Source organism: Cricetulus griseus, chromosome 3 (assembly GCF_003668045.3).
Source record: "Cricetulus griseus strain 17A/GY chromosome 3, alternate assembly CriGri-PICRH-1.0, whole genome shotgun sequence".
In the NCBI taxonomy this organism is placed as follows: Eukaryota; Metazoa; Chordata; class Mammalia; order Rodentia; family Cricetidae; genus Cricetulus; species Cricetulus griseus.
The window spans coordinates 242,803,715-242,818,608 of record NC_048596.1 but is presented as its reverse complement, the minus strand read 5'-3'; the positions used below and the strand labels follow the sequence as shown (position 1 = coordinate 242,818,608).

Sequence of the window (14,894 nt, the reverse complement as noted above, 5' to 3'; positions counted from 1 at the left end):
CCCTACCCATCACACCTGGCCCTTTCAGGTGAAAATAGTGAACAACTACATGACACAGACATGATCTTCTCTTTGTTGCACTCCTTACAACTGCATTTTAAATCTTCCACTAAACATAATTTACTTTGCAATTATAAGATAAATATTTTTTGATCAATGAAGTCTGGATTTAGAGATCAGCACCTCACAGTACCCTTCCTAGCTAGGCAACTCGGATTCCTGTCTGAAATGCTTTCATCTCATTATGGCTTACTTAAAATGTGCATGATTTCCTGTTAATTAGACATATACTAATAAAATAGTTTCTATGCCATTCAAATCCCTCATATAATCGACAATGGAGTCTGGAAATCAGGTCACAGGAACTTGTTAAGCACTCACAGAGAGCCCCAAAGCACAGTTAATAGAAGGAAAGGAGTTTCAGAAGCATCGGAGGAATAGAGTTATGTAAAGCAGTCATCTCGGTGAATAGTGATTACTCTCCTGCTAAGGGATGGTCTGTAATTGAACCAAGGGACTGATGGATAGCACTTCTGTCCAGCAGAAGAGCCTGCTAATTGTTTCTTTCTCACACTTACAAAATCTTGACATATCAAAGAAAGTTATAAAGGTTTGAGAAGTGAGAACTCTATGCCAGGCTTGGATTACAAAGGGATACCCTAGAAATATATCATCATTGTCAGGTTTATCTAGAATTATTTGTGAAACTCATGAATTTTATACTACTCATGTTCAGTTGTAGACAATGTCCAGAAGGCAAAACACACTAGCTGTGAGTTCAGCAGACTATGTTACAGCTAGCCTTTCAAAGACATGTTAACTCATCTAACCATTTTTACTGCAATTATATGGACAGGAGCAACACTACGAATGTTTGGGGGACTCTGGGTCTCCATGCATTCTCATTTGTAAGTGTGGGAGCATTTGTGTGCAGGTGAAGGATACCTGGAAAAGGTCATATATAGCTTCTTCATGAATGTGGCATGCTCCCTGTGAAGCTAGAACCATAGCAATGAGTGTTCTATTCAAGAATTGTTCTCTTTAAGCCACTCTTTTCTTGAAGAAGTTTGTAGTTAAAACCCTATGGCATGGGGCCCACCACCTCCATATTACTATTGCCTGGTACTGGCTCCCATCCAGAGCTAAAATACACAGTTCATCTACCTGATAGCACAAGAGTACAAAGTCCTCCTGAGTGGTGGATAATCTTGTTCCTATCTCACAGATGAGAAATCTGAAACCCAAAATGCTGAGTTCCTTCCACAAGATCATCTAGTTGCAAGAAAGGAAGACCTGAACTTTTTAGTCACCATTGTGTCCACCACTGAGTCACCTGTAGTGCGTTTGGAGGTGAACTGGAAAAGGGAGACCTTTAAGATCAGGAACCTGAAAAGAAAGCTCCTTCTACTGTGGACAAATTCCCTTTATGACTAAGGCAAACTTCAGTGGTTCTTTCTATAAAGGTAGGAGAAAACATGTATTATTGACATTTGAAAAAAATCTATCTTGGGTACAAATATTCAATACTCACTATTTCTGTAACTACAATTTCAGGAAAAAAAAGTTGATTAGGGAAGGGATGTAACCAAATGAGGTTGCAAAACAGCTCCACACTGCAGTTGCCTGCCTCACTCAGGCACCCTCAGGTTTGCAGCTACCAACACATTTTTTATAAAGCAAATAAATTACATTCTATTTCAACAAATGCTTTGTACAAAACCAAAGTCAACAAAGTCACTCTTGATCTTTCTGCTTCCCCAAAACAGTGAAATTATGACTGATGAGGAAAGTCTAATAAAAAGTGGCAAAGCTCATGAACAAAGCCCAATGCTACCTTAAATTAACAGCTGAAAAACACAAGCACGGGAATCCATTTGCCACTATCCAAAGGGAAACATGACAGGAAAAGAAAATACATCTCTTCATACAATGCATTTGGTTCTAGAGGAGGTCTGACTGCCTGCACTGCAAACCCAGAAACCTATTGTGGTAGATGAGAAGGCTTTTGACTAAATGCTTGTTAATAGCCTAGACAGTTAAAATAAAATACATAATCTCATTGCATGACATGAGGGTTCTTTAAAAGACATCTCCTCTACTTAAATATTCATGTTTCAATTAAAATGTACACCTACTTTATTAGCCACACCAGGTCCAGTTCAGATCAATAACAGCAGCACTAGATGGAATTCTAATGAAGATAAACAACTCTGAGTCCTCTCAGCTCCCCCTGGGCACTGACACACAAAGCTTCCTTTCATGACTTGCTGCAAGATATTTTACAGTCACCTGCCTCATGCAAATGAGGAGGCTCATGTTTATTCATGATGAGAGTTACAGACCACCTTTCATTCCATAGGCTGGCTCAGTGAACCTAAAGAGCGCCTTTTGCCCAGCTATGGAGCTGAGCATGCCTAGGAGGAGAACTTCTGAATATGCAATTGTCTTCTGCAAAGCACACACTGAAAGTCAGTAAGCCAAAAGCAACGCAAAAAGCAAGTATTTCCCTTTTGAGCACAGACATTTTCTGGCTTTAGCATTTTAAACACCATCCCATTTTATGCCACACCATAAGCCATTAGAGGCTGATTTTTCTCTGTGGATCTTCCTCAGGGGATTTCTCAGAATGCTTCCTTCTGGTCCATTCTCTAATTCTTCCTAAATGGGAGTTTCTACATTGACACAGATGAAGTTCACAGCTTGGCCATGGGCAGCTGCTTTGCTGGGCCTGGGTTATCCCAGAGCAGTCTCTGATATTTTAAACATCCATGACTTTTCCTCAGTGAGCCGCAGATTCCAAGAGTGCCTAGCTTATTTTATTGTTGGATAAAGTTCCAAAATAGCCAAGCTACTTCACAGTAAGGGTGCTTTTAAAATTGTTACTTCCATTTTGGTACACTGAAACATGCAAAGTTATGTGATGTTGGTATGTAATGTTGACTTTGATGATGCCATAAAAACAGATAGTTATCATCAAATACGTCTGCCCACATAGTTAATGGTTGAAGAGGCCTTAACTCTTGCCAACTGCTGATTTTCTATTAGGTTGCTATCTTGGTGTGCAACAAGGAAAACCAAGGCAGTTCATAAAGTTGCTGGAAAACAAGTTGATGAAATCAGCATAATTTTACTTTTGTCACTATTAGAAGGTTAGCGATTCAATTCAGAATTTAATGTAAGGTTCATGAGCACCTTCAACATTCACAATCATTTTAACATAATATATTATGACTTTGAAAAAAGCTGTTTACTCATGTTTCACAGAAGATTAATGTTATGATTTCTTAAAATATCCATGTTATATCTGCATATGAATTTACTTTCCACAAAGTTGTTTTCTATTTATTATTTCAATTACTAATACACCACCATAGGAGAGGATGAAATACCATCTCCATTTTAAAATTTTTTGTGAATTTTCAGGCATAGAATTCTTGAGTAGCTAAATGACCTAGACTGGAAGCTGGTGCTTCTGGTGTCTCTTCACTACAGAAGTGGACATTTGGGCCCTGGAGCCACAAAAGGTCTCAGAATGACCAATACTGACCAGCAGCAATGATCAGCAGAAGGGGTTGGGGCTTCAAAGTCCCCTCCCACAAATGCTTCCTTCTGCATTCCTAAGATGGTATCCCCACTCTACCAGTGGGATCCCTGAGAGTCAGAATAAGACCAGTGGTCTCTGACTGAGCAGCAGGGCCCACAAGTAGCTAAGTCCTTGCAGGAGACTTGAACTTTAAATAGAACCATCTTCCCTCTCTGCCCTATTCATGGTGCCTCATGGCCTCCACAGCTAGAACTTAGCAGATGGAGGAGACACTGGGGTCTCAGGGTGAAGGGACCAGCTCTCCTTTAGACAGTCATAGCGGCCGAACACATGCTTGTTTGACCTTGTCTTAGTCACTAGAAAGTCAGATGCCTGCCTCATGACAAGGAACCAATCAGACGTTAGCTGGTGGCGCTATGCTTTACGACCCTGGGTGTACTTTACAGACAAGCGCACAGCAATGACGCAGAGCATAGCAACCACCCTGGGAGGGCCTATGGGCCATAAACAACCAGTTGGCCAATCAACACAGGGCAAGCCCTCCAAGCCTGGAGGGTACACCAATAGTGAGCCTGTGCGTACCCCTAGACACTCCCCTTACGCTGCCCTACAAGATCTGTACGCAGTGGGTTCGAGCTGTCTTTTGCAAGCCATCCGCCATGGCGGGTGGGTGAAAGACCCGAGCTAACGTGGGGTTAGCTCGTTAAATTACAATAAAGCCTTGTGCAGTTTGCAGCAAGCTCTCGAATCCGCCTGGTGATTGGGGTGACGGCGGTAGTGGCCTGGGCCCCAGATACCTGAGTTTTCCTGGGGTCTAACAAGGGAACCCATGAGAACTATGGGTGGCCACAGTACTCTATTAATGCAGGCAATCTGTATTAGTTGGAAATATGTATGGCCCATATCAACATATAGAAATTCCAATGATACAAATCAGCTTTAGTTAGCAAGTCTAGCTACATGAAAATGTTCATGGGTAGCTTTCACCCAGCTCCTGAGTTCACTGGTCTGTGTTCCAACTGCCCGCTGAGATAAGAAGCACCAGGTGCTTCAAATATACCCAAGGCTGAGGAATGGTGCCACATAGATCCATATTCTACATGTAAACCCTTGTTAGAATATTTAAAATGCAACAATATCCACAAAGGCACAAAATAATATCCTTGTACCCAGAACATCAAAAATGAAATCTTCAAATGATGGTTGGGCTGCTTGTGTGGGGAGGTAACTAGTGGCAGTTTAGCTCTTCCCTGATGCTCATAAAAATGAATAATGCATGCTCTAAAATATTGGTAATAAAAGGCAAAAACACAGACTACAAACTCAATGGCCTGAATCAATGGATTATTCTGTAGACTGCTATATTGAGAAAGTGAAAGTACTTCTCAAAGCATAAATATTTTAATCACTCTCCAATTCTACTTCTCTTACATAAATAAGAGAAACATTCCATCTGCTGCTTCTCAAGCTTGGAAGAGCAGTAGACAGCTGCTTATCCAAACACTTTCTTCAAGCAGTGGTATTAATTAGCACATTTCAGATGGCCCAGACCAAGGTCCAAGGCAGGTGGGTAGCAGAAGCTATTTCTGCCCCTGATAGGTCATGGTATATGTGTTGTGTTGGCAAAATTTAAATTTTGAATTAAGGGCCTTGAAGTGCTCAATTCACTATGTCTCCCTGCTGTGTACAAACTGACCAGAGTCTAAGATAGTATCCAAAATAGTTCAAAAGCAATGGTGTTTCATGTTGGGTTCTTTTAAAAATATTTCTGAATTCGAATTTGGACGGTCTCAGGAACATGAAATCATTTAAATCTACCAAGTAACTCCGAACTCACATTTGTTCCTAAATTCAATCTCCTCTGCTACCAAGTTAATAACACGAAGAAAAGTGAACTGATTTCAATTTCAGCACTTCTCTCTCTTCCCATTTATTATAGAGTATAGCAACACAGTGGCTGATAGGCAGGAAGGAAGAAAAAAGAAATAAAAAAAGGAGAAAGACCTTCTTCAAATTGCAGTAGTGGCTGTCACATAGCAGCCTCCCATCTATTTTCTTTTTTTCCCACTAAAATAAAAAGGCTACTGCAGGCAGAACAGGGACACAAAAGAAAAGGGACACAAACATATCTGTATTTGAGCAGCTACCAGCAGAACTCTCAAGTTATGCCTACCAGTAAAAATAACAAACAAAAAGACTTATCAATATTACATTAAAAGTTGTTACTGACACTTAAAGATCAAATACACACACAAATAAAATGTAGACTATGGTGGGCATAAAAATGCCCTGTAAGGATGCCCATGTTTTAATTTCCAAGACTTGTGACTGTGCTACATGGCAAAGTATGATTTAGATTACAGGTAGGACTAAAGTTGCTTTTTGGCAATCTTAAAACCGGAGATTATTATCCTTGATTATCCAAATTCCATACATTCCAGGGATTCTTAAAAGATGACATCAGAGGGATGGGCTAGTATCAGAGAGGACTGGACCCACAGCTGGCTTTGGAGAGGGAGAAACAGGATGCAAACCAAGAAAGGCAACAGCCTCTAGAAACTAGAGAATCAAGGCAACACATTCTCTTTTAAAACTGCCAGACAGGAGCGGAGCTCTACAGAAGCTGTAACTGTGGCCCAGTGAGAACAGTCAGATAAGAAATTTCTGTTGTTTAAACTGCTAATTCTGGTCTGGGCCCCTTTACTTTTCACTCGTCCTTCTCTGCAGCTGAATTCCAATTCAGTTCGGTGATTAGTTGTGGGTGTCTGCTTCTACTTTCACCAGCACCTGAACATCGGGGAACTCTTGCTCCCCAGACTGATAGATGGAATACTATCATGGGACTGATCCAGACCCCAGGAACATGGATTTCTGTGAGGAAACCTCAGAAATCCACGGGACCTCCTGTAGTAGTAAAGTACTTATCCCTAGCATAGGTGTGGACTTTGGGAGCCCATTCCATATAGAGGAATACTCCCTGAGCCAAGAAACATGGGGGTGGGCCTAGGCCCTATCCCAAAGGATACAATAGACTCTGATGACACCCTCTGGAAGACCTCACCATCCAAGGGGAGCAAAAAGGATATATGATAGGTAGGGTTTTAGTTGGGGAGGGGGGGTAGGGGAGGACGGGAGGGAGAAGGGAACTGGGATTGTCATGTAAAACAATCCTGTTTGTAATTCAAATAAAAACATTGAAGAAGAAAAAAAAAGAAACCAACTGATGTAATACAGAATAAGAGAAGAATCTGGGGACTGAAAAACAAAAAAACAAATAAACAAAAAACTGCTTATTCTGTAGTCATTTGTTGCAGTAGCAATAGAAAAGTGATACATATGCTATTTACGATTCATCTATATCTATGTATCAGTCCTTTTATATTTCAATAAATCTATGCATGTATTTATATATCTGTCTTTGATATGCTTTTTAAAAATAAGCATGGAAAAAGCTGACTATCATGGAAAATTAGAATGCCTTGTCCTTCCCATGCTTGGCACTTCTTGGACACTCCTTCTTGAACCAATGTTAATATACATTATGGATGGTGAGGTTGCCTTCCCCTGCAGGAGTGAGTGTCTCAACACGTAAAGCAACCACTCGACAGTTGTCCCTCACAGCATATGAAGAGTCACACTGAACCAGGGCAGAGTGGCCATAGCCACTTTGAAAGGCTATTGATTTAAGTCTTTTTCGAATGTGGAAGGCCTTCTTTTTCTGGGGTGATTTGCACCTGAATGGCAAAGTCTCTCATAATCAAGTGAAGTACATTGAGGAGGCTGTGACTATGATTGCAAGAGAATTACTGCCTCCTTTCCTCCCCAATCCTCTGTGAATCATGCCTGCTCAGGCAGTGCTGTTGAGATCCACAATGGCTCTAAACTGCAACTTGGACTGGCATGACCGGATTTCAGTGATTTCAGCAACCAGGCTCGGGTGCACAGGAAAGACGGTAAGCACCACAGAGGGAAACTCCCTGACTGTGAGTGAGGTGACCATGCCCAGGAAGATGGGCAGGCACGTCAGTGCCTGATGAAGGCTTCAGCTCTTTTCCTGCTTTCCTTTCTTTTAAAAACAATGTGGTTCCAGATGCCATAAACCAGAATCGTAAACAAAACAAAGTGGATGTGACATAAATTCAGAGAGAAGGCAATAGGGAGGCAAGTGCATCTGTAATTTAGACATTACATATGCACCAAGGCTACAGAAGTGGGACACCAAATTCTTTGCCTCTTTTAGACAGTTATGATCTCGTACCAGGAGACTGGGCTTTGGTAATAGGCCAGAGCCTTATTTAGAAGCATGTTCCAGTGTTATACGCTAAACTATACTTGTACAGATTCTAAAACTCATCAGAATTAACTATGGCATCACTATTATACATGTCTGCTGAAGGGTAAAGATGTTCTTTATCTCTAAAAGCAGAGACTCTGCTTCTCACTAAAGTTGACCAAGAAATTGGTCAATAAACATTCTCACACCTATGGAAACTCAAAAGTCAAATTCTTGAAAGTAGTGACAGCATAAGAACAAATATACAAATGCTGATGAGATGACTCAGCAGGTAAAGGCACCTGCCACCAAGCCTAACGACCTGAGTTCAAGCCCTGGAATCAACATGGTGAAAGATCTGACTCCTGAAAGTTGTCCTCCATGTGTGTTACACACACACACACACACACACACACACACACACACACACACAATAAATACATGTAATAAAAACATTTAAAAGTCCCACAACATGTTTATTTGAATAATCAAATACTTTACACCAAGAAATAGTGCATGCAACCATGTTTCCCAAGACAGACAGACAGACAGACAGACAGACAGACAGACAGAGAGAGAGAGAGACAGAGACAGAGAGACAGAGAGACAGAGAGACAGAGAGACAGAGAGAGAGCTCCTTCGTTATAAGCAACAATTCTTTTTGGATATAGAAGATAGATGATCTTAAGACTTTCACACTACACAAAGACCAATAGGCCAGACATTATCTTTCTGGTTGTATTGGCTCTGTACTTGTCTTCTACATAGGTTGAAGGATGAAACCTTCTCAAATATCCTTACACCAGTGACAAGACATTCTGTACCAAAACCACAAAGGAACAGCTCAATGTGACAAAGTTTCTCCAGAAAGTATCTCTGTTGGTGGCTTTGCTTAGACAAAGGATCAAAGCTTCTTCTAGCAGATACCTAGTGGCTGCTTCCATTTTTGGTGCAATTTAAAATTACATCCTTTTCCTTCTCTTCCCTTGGCTACTACTTCTCAGCACAGCTGAGGAAACACAGCATACCATGTTGGGGGCATGAGCCCCAAACTCATCAGCTGACATGACGAGCACCAGGGTATACTACCCGCTTTACCTTGTTGAAGTCTTCAGAAGTTGCCCTCATTTCCTTCCATGTTTTGTTCAGGAGCTGGATACAAATGCAGAAAAACTCCTCAAAGGATCTGTCGTGGGTGAAGAACATCGGGTGGAAGTCATTGCAGGTTTCACTAGCTGGAGGAAAGAGAAGAGAACAAAGACAGACATTTTAATATAGTAGAATGTGAAGTCAAACCCACATTGGTGTCCACAGAGAGAAAGAGATACCTTTGATTACATGGCCATGGAGAAAAGTACTTTTGAAAAGGCACCAAAGGACAACTCCCATCCTTAAAAGCTTAAGGCCAGGGGGTCAGAACTATTTTTAGGCACATATTTTGACTGTAAAATGTCAGTTGCTAATCCACCCCAGGATGTGACCCCAAAGGCTTTGTCCAGGAGTGTTGGCATAGGTGACCTTTGAGAGACTATTCCAACTGTTTTCTGAGGCACAATGCCTCTATCACCCTAATAGAATAATTGGCAGAAGATAGGCTTTCCTGGATACACAATTAATTCCAACTTTGAACATAACATCTATGATTATTTCTCCGGGGGGGGCATTTTTTTCCTCTTATGGCAGTGAGCAGGGTCTATTTGTGATCATTCACCATCTGATGCCACTGACCATTTAACTTTCCAGGCCAGGCACAGATGGCTGGAGGTCAAAGCAACCCAAATGCCCTGAATGCTGCAATATCCAGCTCTCACAGACAGACAACCAGGAAATTAGATAAGACTGTTTCCAAGTTCACTAGAGTGAGCTTCCGTTCAGCCACCTCCCTCCATCCCCTCAGTCCAGCACTCCAGCCCCTTTTCACATCCCAGAAATTTCCCACCCTTGCACTTTTATAGTCCTTTAAAAAACAGAAGGATTTATTTTTTTTATGTGCCCCAGTGTTTCACCTGCATGTATGTAAGTACCCTGTATATGAGTGTCTGATGCCCACAAAGGCCAGACGAGAAAGCCAGATGTGGAACTGGAGTTACAGATGATTGGAAGCTGTCATGTGGATGCTGGGAACAGAGCCTAGGCACTTATCAAGAGCAATAAACCCTCCTAACCACCAAACCATCTCTCAAAGCCCCTAATACAGACAGTCCTTTTATAAATGTGACAACTTGTTTGGTCCTTGAAGAATCTCTTAGTACCTGGGTCATGGAGAAGGATGTTATAGTGTTCGGGGAACTTAGCTTTGTGTCCAGCCCCACCAAAAAATTCCAAGATTTAAACACACACACACACACACACACACACACACACACACACACACACACACCAACTATGAGTGTGCTGTTATACATAGTGAACGTGCATACTTCAATTTATTGGAATCTCTTCAAATACTGACTAATCTTCAAGACCTGGGGTGGTAGAATTTTAGGCTTTGGGAGTCCAGTAGGGGAGAGATGGGTCGAGAGTTGAGCTTACTGCAGAGACCTATGCTGTATGCCATGTATATGAACATCCACTTCACTTCTGGGACACCATTCTGGTACAGGCCCCCAGCTAGTGAACCTTAGCACCCCTACAGTGAGGATGTTCTGCTCTGGCAGAGTTGCTATATGCCAACCATATCCACCCGCAGGCCTTATGTGTGTAGAGATTCCATATATCTGCCCATCTAAAACATCAGCAAATGGGTATGTATTTGTACAGCTCACCCCTTCTGAAAGGACAACTTGATATGAAGTTATATAAATGACACTGTCTCCCAGGCAGCATAAGGACAGAGACTATCTGCAATACAGTCATGCAGGAAGGACCTGGAAGCAAAGATGTGGATTCATGTCCAGCCCATGGCAAGCTGGAGACATTTACTTTGCATTTCTTAGCTTCTATTGTCTTAACTAAAATGTAGAAATGAAATTCGTTCTGCCTTCTTTCTAAGGATCACATGTTACAACTCATAAAGAGAACTGTCACAGGAAAGATAAAAGTTAATATAAACATGGAGAGAGGTGCTGGTCATGACACCATGCCTCAGACACCAGCACACTGTTCCAAGGACTTTCCTCTATGATTAAGATCGTTTACATTCCAGTAATGAAACGCAAGAACACACAAGTAAAGTCACTCCATCCCTGAGAGTCTCCAGCAAATGTGAAGCTTTGACCTGAGACACAATGCTATTTAGGGAGTGTGGAACAGCAATACAGGCGGACTGTGCAGCTTGCTGCCCTGGGCAATGAGCCGCCAGTCTCACTTTCATGAGCACTGAGGCCCATGAAATTTGCAAGTCTACAGAAGCAACTTAAGATGCTATTACCATCCAAGAACTCATTATTAATCACATTATCATACTATCGTTTTTGGACCTAGTATGATTATATGTGTACTTTATGCCCTAGTTAAATTTTTATAGCATTACTGGAGCTGAGACAGCTCCAAAACCCATGAGCCCCGTTTTTGCTTGGGTGGAGAGAGAGGGAAGGAAGCTCATAAAAATAGGCAGTATTTATTGGATCTACATTATGCGCCAGGCTCCACAGGCACTAGCTTTGTAACAACCCAGGAAGGTGGGCATTATGGGTAGCTTCATTTTATATCTGAGGAAGGTACAAGTTGTAGAAATGAAGCCTTCCATCATGAGCTTTTTAAAGGTGGCCCTAAGTAAGCACTTGGAACCTACAATTTAGCTGACCAAGCAGTAGACTTCCAGCCATCACTGACATCAAGAGCACAGGGAATTTCCTGGTGGCTGCTGCTTAGACATTAATTTTTCACCACACTTTCCTCAACCTCCTGTACCTCTCCTTCAACAAGAACTGAGGTCGTGATCTGCAATGCAATGGGGCTTCCAAAAAATGCAGTTAGTGCCTGCTGTGTGTGTGAACACCCCACCCCCCCTCACACACAAAGCCTTGTGATCATAGCACTAAACCCAGCAATTCTACCACTGTGGGACACACACAGACAGTGGTTTTGTCTAAGTTGTAGTCACTTCTTTACAAGTACATAGGAGGAGTACTAGTTTTTTTTTTTCCTTTCCATTGTTTCCTATTTGAAATATAAGAAATAGGAGATTCAGAAAGATGAGATGACTTTTCAAGCTGCATGTTGTCTTAGTTGCTTTTCCATTGCCATGACAAAGAACAATAACCACAGCAACTTATAGAAGAACAGGTGAATGTGGGCTCACAGTTTCAGAGAGTAAATCTATGACCATCATGGCAAGGAACCATGATAGCATGGTATAGGAGCAGCTGAGAGCTTACATCCTGTTCTGAAAATTGGAGTAGGGGATGATGGCTTGGGCTTTTGAAACCTCAAAGCCTACCCCCAGTGATATACCTCTTCCAACAAGGCCACACTTCCTAATCCTTCCCAAGTAGTTCTACAAACTGAGGATTAAGCATTCAAATATATGAGTGCATGGGGGCCATTCTCATTCAGACCACTATACATGGGTCACAAATTGTGTTCTAGGATTAAAACTTGGGTAGAAATGGCTCCAAAGACTATCACTTCTGCTCTACTGTGCTCTAAATCCTTAGTTGTACTTGTTGGTTAACTGTCTCTGCTGAACATCCCAAACATAAATCTAAAGCAATATCATTTGTATTCATCACATATTTACAAAGTAAAATATTGCAAGGGGTCAACTTTAAATATTTAAAGCACATTTCAGGTCTATGATTCCTTGCTTCTGTTCCACTACTCATGGTCCAAAAAGAATTCAGGTCACCAGGGACACTGTTTTCTGAGCTCTTCCTCTCTTTTCTCTGGGTCTGGGCCTAGTTTCATCTTGACAGTTCTCATGGGTACCAAGAGAATTACTTGAGTTCCACGCTTCTGTTGCATAAAGATACTCTTAGTGTCTACCATATACCAAGTTTCCCCCAGGTAGTCAGTCACCAGCAAAGGCCCCACTGGATGAATTCATGTGATTAATGTATTTCAAGAATTTTATAAGGTACATGTAAATATTAACCCAATTTTGATCTTGATAACAATGCAACCAGCTATAAAATACATTTTTCAGCTTCTCTTTTGACTAAGACAAGTCACATGCACAAATCAGTGACAGAAAAGTAGAAATTGTTCAGTAGAGTTTCCAGGAAAGGCACTTGAAGGGGAAGGAGTAGTTAGCTTATCCTTACTCTTGCTTTACTACTTTAACTGCTTCATGTTGGGAATGTGGGACAGTGACTGTAGTTCCCATGACCATTTTTTCACCCTAAAAATGAGGGCTATATCCTAGATAGTTAGAAACAGCTCTTGGTGACACCATGGAGATACTATAACATCCCAATCTTATCCTATAGAATTCTGTGTACAAATTACTCTTTTCTCGGATCTTTGTTGTAGTTTGGTTTTCACTATGCTTCAACAGAGTATTATTGATATGGAAAGTTAAAGTTCAGGAAGCCCACAGATAGTAAATTAAGAAAACACATGGCTAAGATTATGTGGCAGTCATAAGAGGGGAGGGAAGAGGCAGTAAGTACTAAGGCTATGGTCAAACATATTCGTGAGCAAACATTAAATTTGAGATTTCCTTGCATGTTGTATATCCTTAGATGATTAAGCTCCTGAAGCCCGTAACATCATCTGTGAAATGTAATTGTGATATTCAAAAGCATTAAATTAAATCATTTCTATCAAGTACATGCTGAAGAGCTTGATGAATATTCTTTACTATCCTGTCACCATTGATACTCCATAGCAACATATAGATTCCAACAATGCCAGAGATGAGTAAGGAAGAAGACTCTAAGGAATAAGCCTTGGGCTAATATATATGGAGGATGTGGATTCAATCACTCTTATTGATGGTGTTAAAACCCGTGGGAGTATTGAGATTTCAAAGGTGAAATTTCAATGTAGAGGGAACACTGGGCTGGGAACTCAACTGTGATTTTCCCACTTGGAGGTACTCCCACCATCTGCACTCCACACACAGAAACCTAAAGAATAATGGAGTTCAGTATCCTGTAGTGTAGGGCCAGGAAGAGAACCCAGTGTTCTGTCTCTGAAGCCAGTGTTTCCAGACTATTCATGAAAGGACAGCCTTGTCATCATCCTACCCTCCTGTTTTGTTTTATTCTGCTTTGTCTGAGGTGGGGTCCTTCAACATTTCTCCGGATGGCCTTCCACTCATGGTCTTCTTAACTCAGCCTCCTGGAAATACAAGTGTGTGCCACTATGCATAGTTTATCCTATGATTCTTTAAGACTTGCCCTTTTCACGGAGGAGTAAGCAGAGAACACATCAGGGGAAAGTTAGTCCTTCATATGATACACAAGAAACAAAAGACTCCTGTGGGCTCTTTAAGAGTCTTCCCACATTAAAAACAGAAATTAAAAAAAATACTTAGTAGTAGAGTTTTTTCTCTAAAACTTTCAAAATGCAGACATCCAGGGTCTGTCCTAGTTTGTTTTCTGTTACTGGAGGTAAACACTGTGATAAAAAACAACTTAAGGGAGAAAAGGGTTTATTTACTTCAGCTTACAGGTTACAGTTTGTCATCCAGAAAACCCAAAGCAGAAGCTCTAGGCAGGAGCATGAAGCGAAACCACAGAACACTGCTACTGGCTTGCCATCTGGCTTAGTCATGCTCAGTTACCTTTGTTATACAATTAAGTCCATGGGCCTAAGAATGGTGCTGCCTACAGTGGGCTGGGACCTCCTGTATCAAATAGCAATCAATGAAATGTCCCCACAGACACATCCACAGGCTGGTCCTGATGGAGGCAATTCTTCAGTTACGGTTTCCTTTTTCCCTGGTGTGTCACATTGCCAAGGAGATTAGCTATCACAGAATCCACCTGAATCATCGGATACACTTGAAGGGAGTAGCGGTCAAAAAGATTAAGTGGCACATTTAAGACTTCATGATATTAGAAGGGTCACAAAGATGCTTTAAGTTAAACTACTGAGGTTCAAATTCTAGTTCTCTCAGCTGGGTTACACAGGGAATCTTTTTCATGATCCATGCCACAGTCTTCTCATATGCAGCATTAAGTAAAATGT

The 14,894-nt window shown here is 41.3% G+C and overlaps 1 protein-coding gene across 3 annotated transcripts in view; it reads right to left on the bottom strand.

Moving 5' to 3' along the window:
• Positions 1 to 14,894, bottom strand: part of Elmo1 (engulfment and cell motility 1) — a 523,874-nt gene that overhangs the window by 140,895 nt on the left and 368,085 nt on the right. For all 3 annotated transcript variants that reach the window (XM_027409370.2, XM_027409371.2, XM_027409374.2), the window contains one exon: positions 8,916 to 9,052. In XM_027409370.2, coding sequence (XP_027265171.1) covers positions 8,916 to 9,052 — 137 coding nt within the window. The remainder of the gene's footprint in view (positions 1 to 8,915; positions 9,053 to 14,894) is intronic.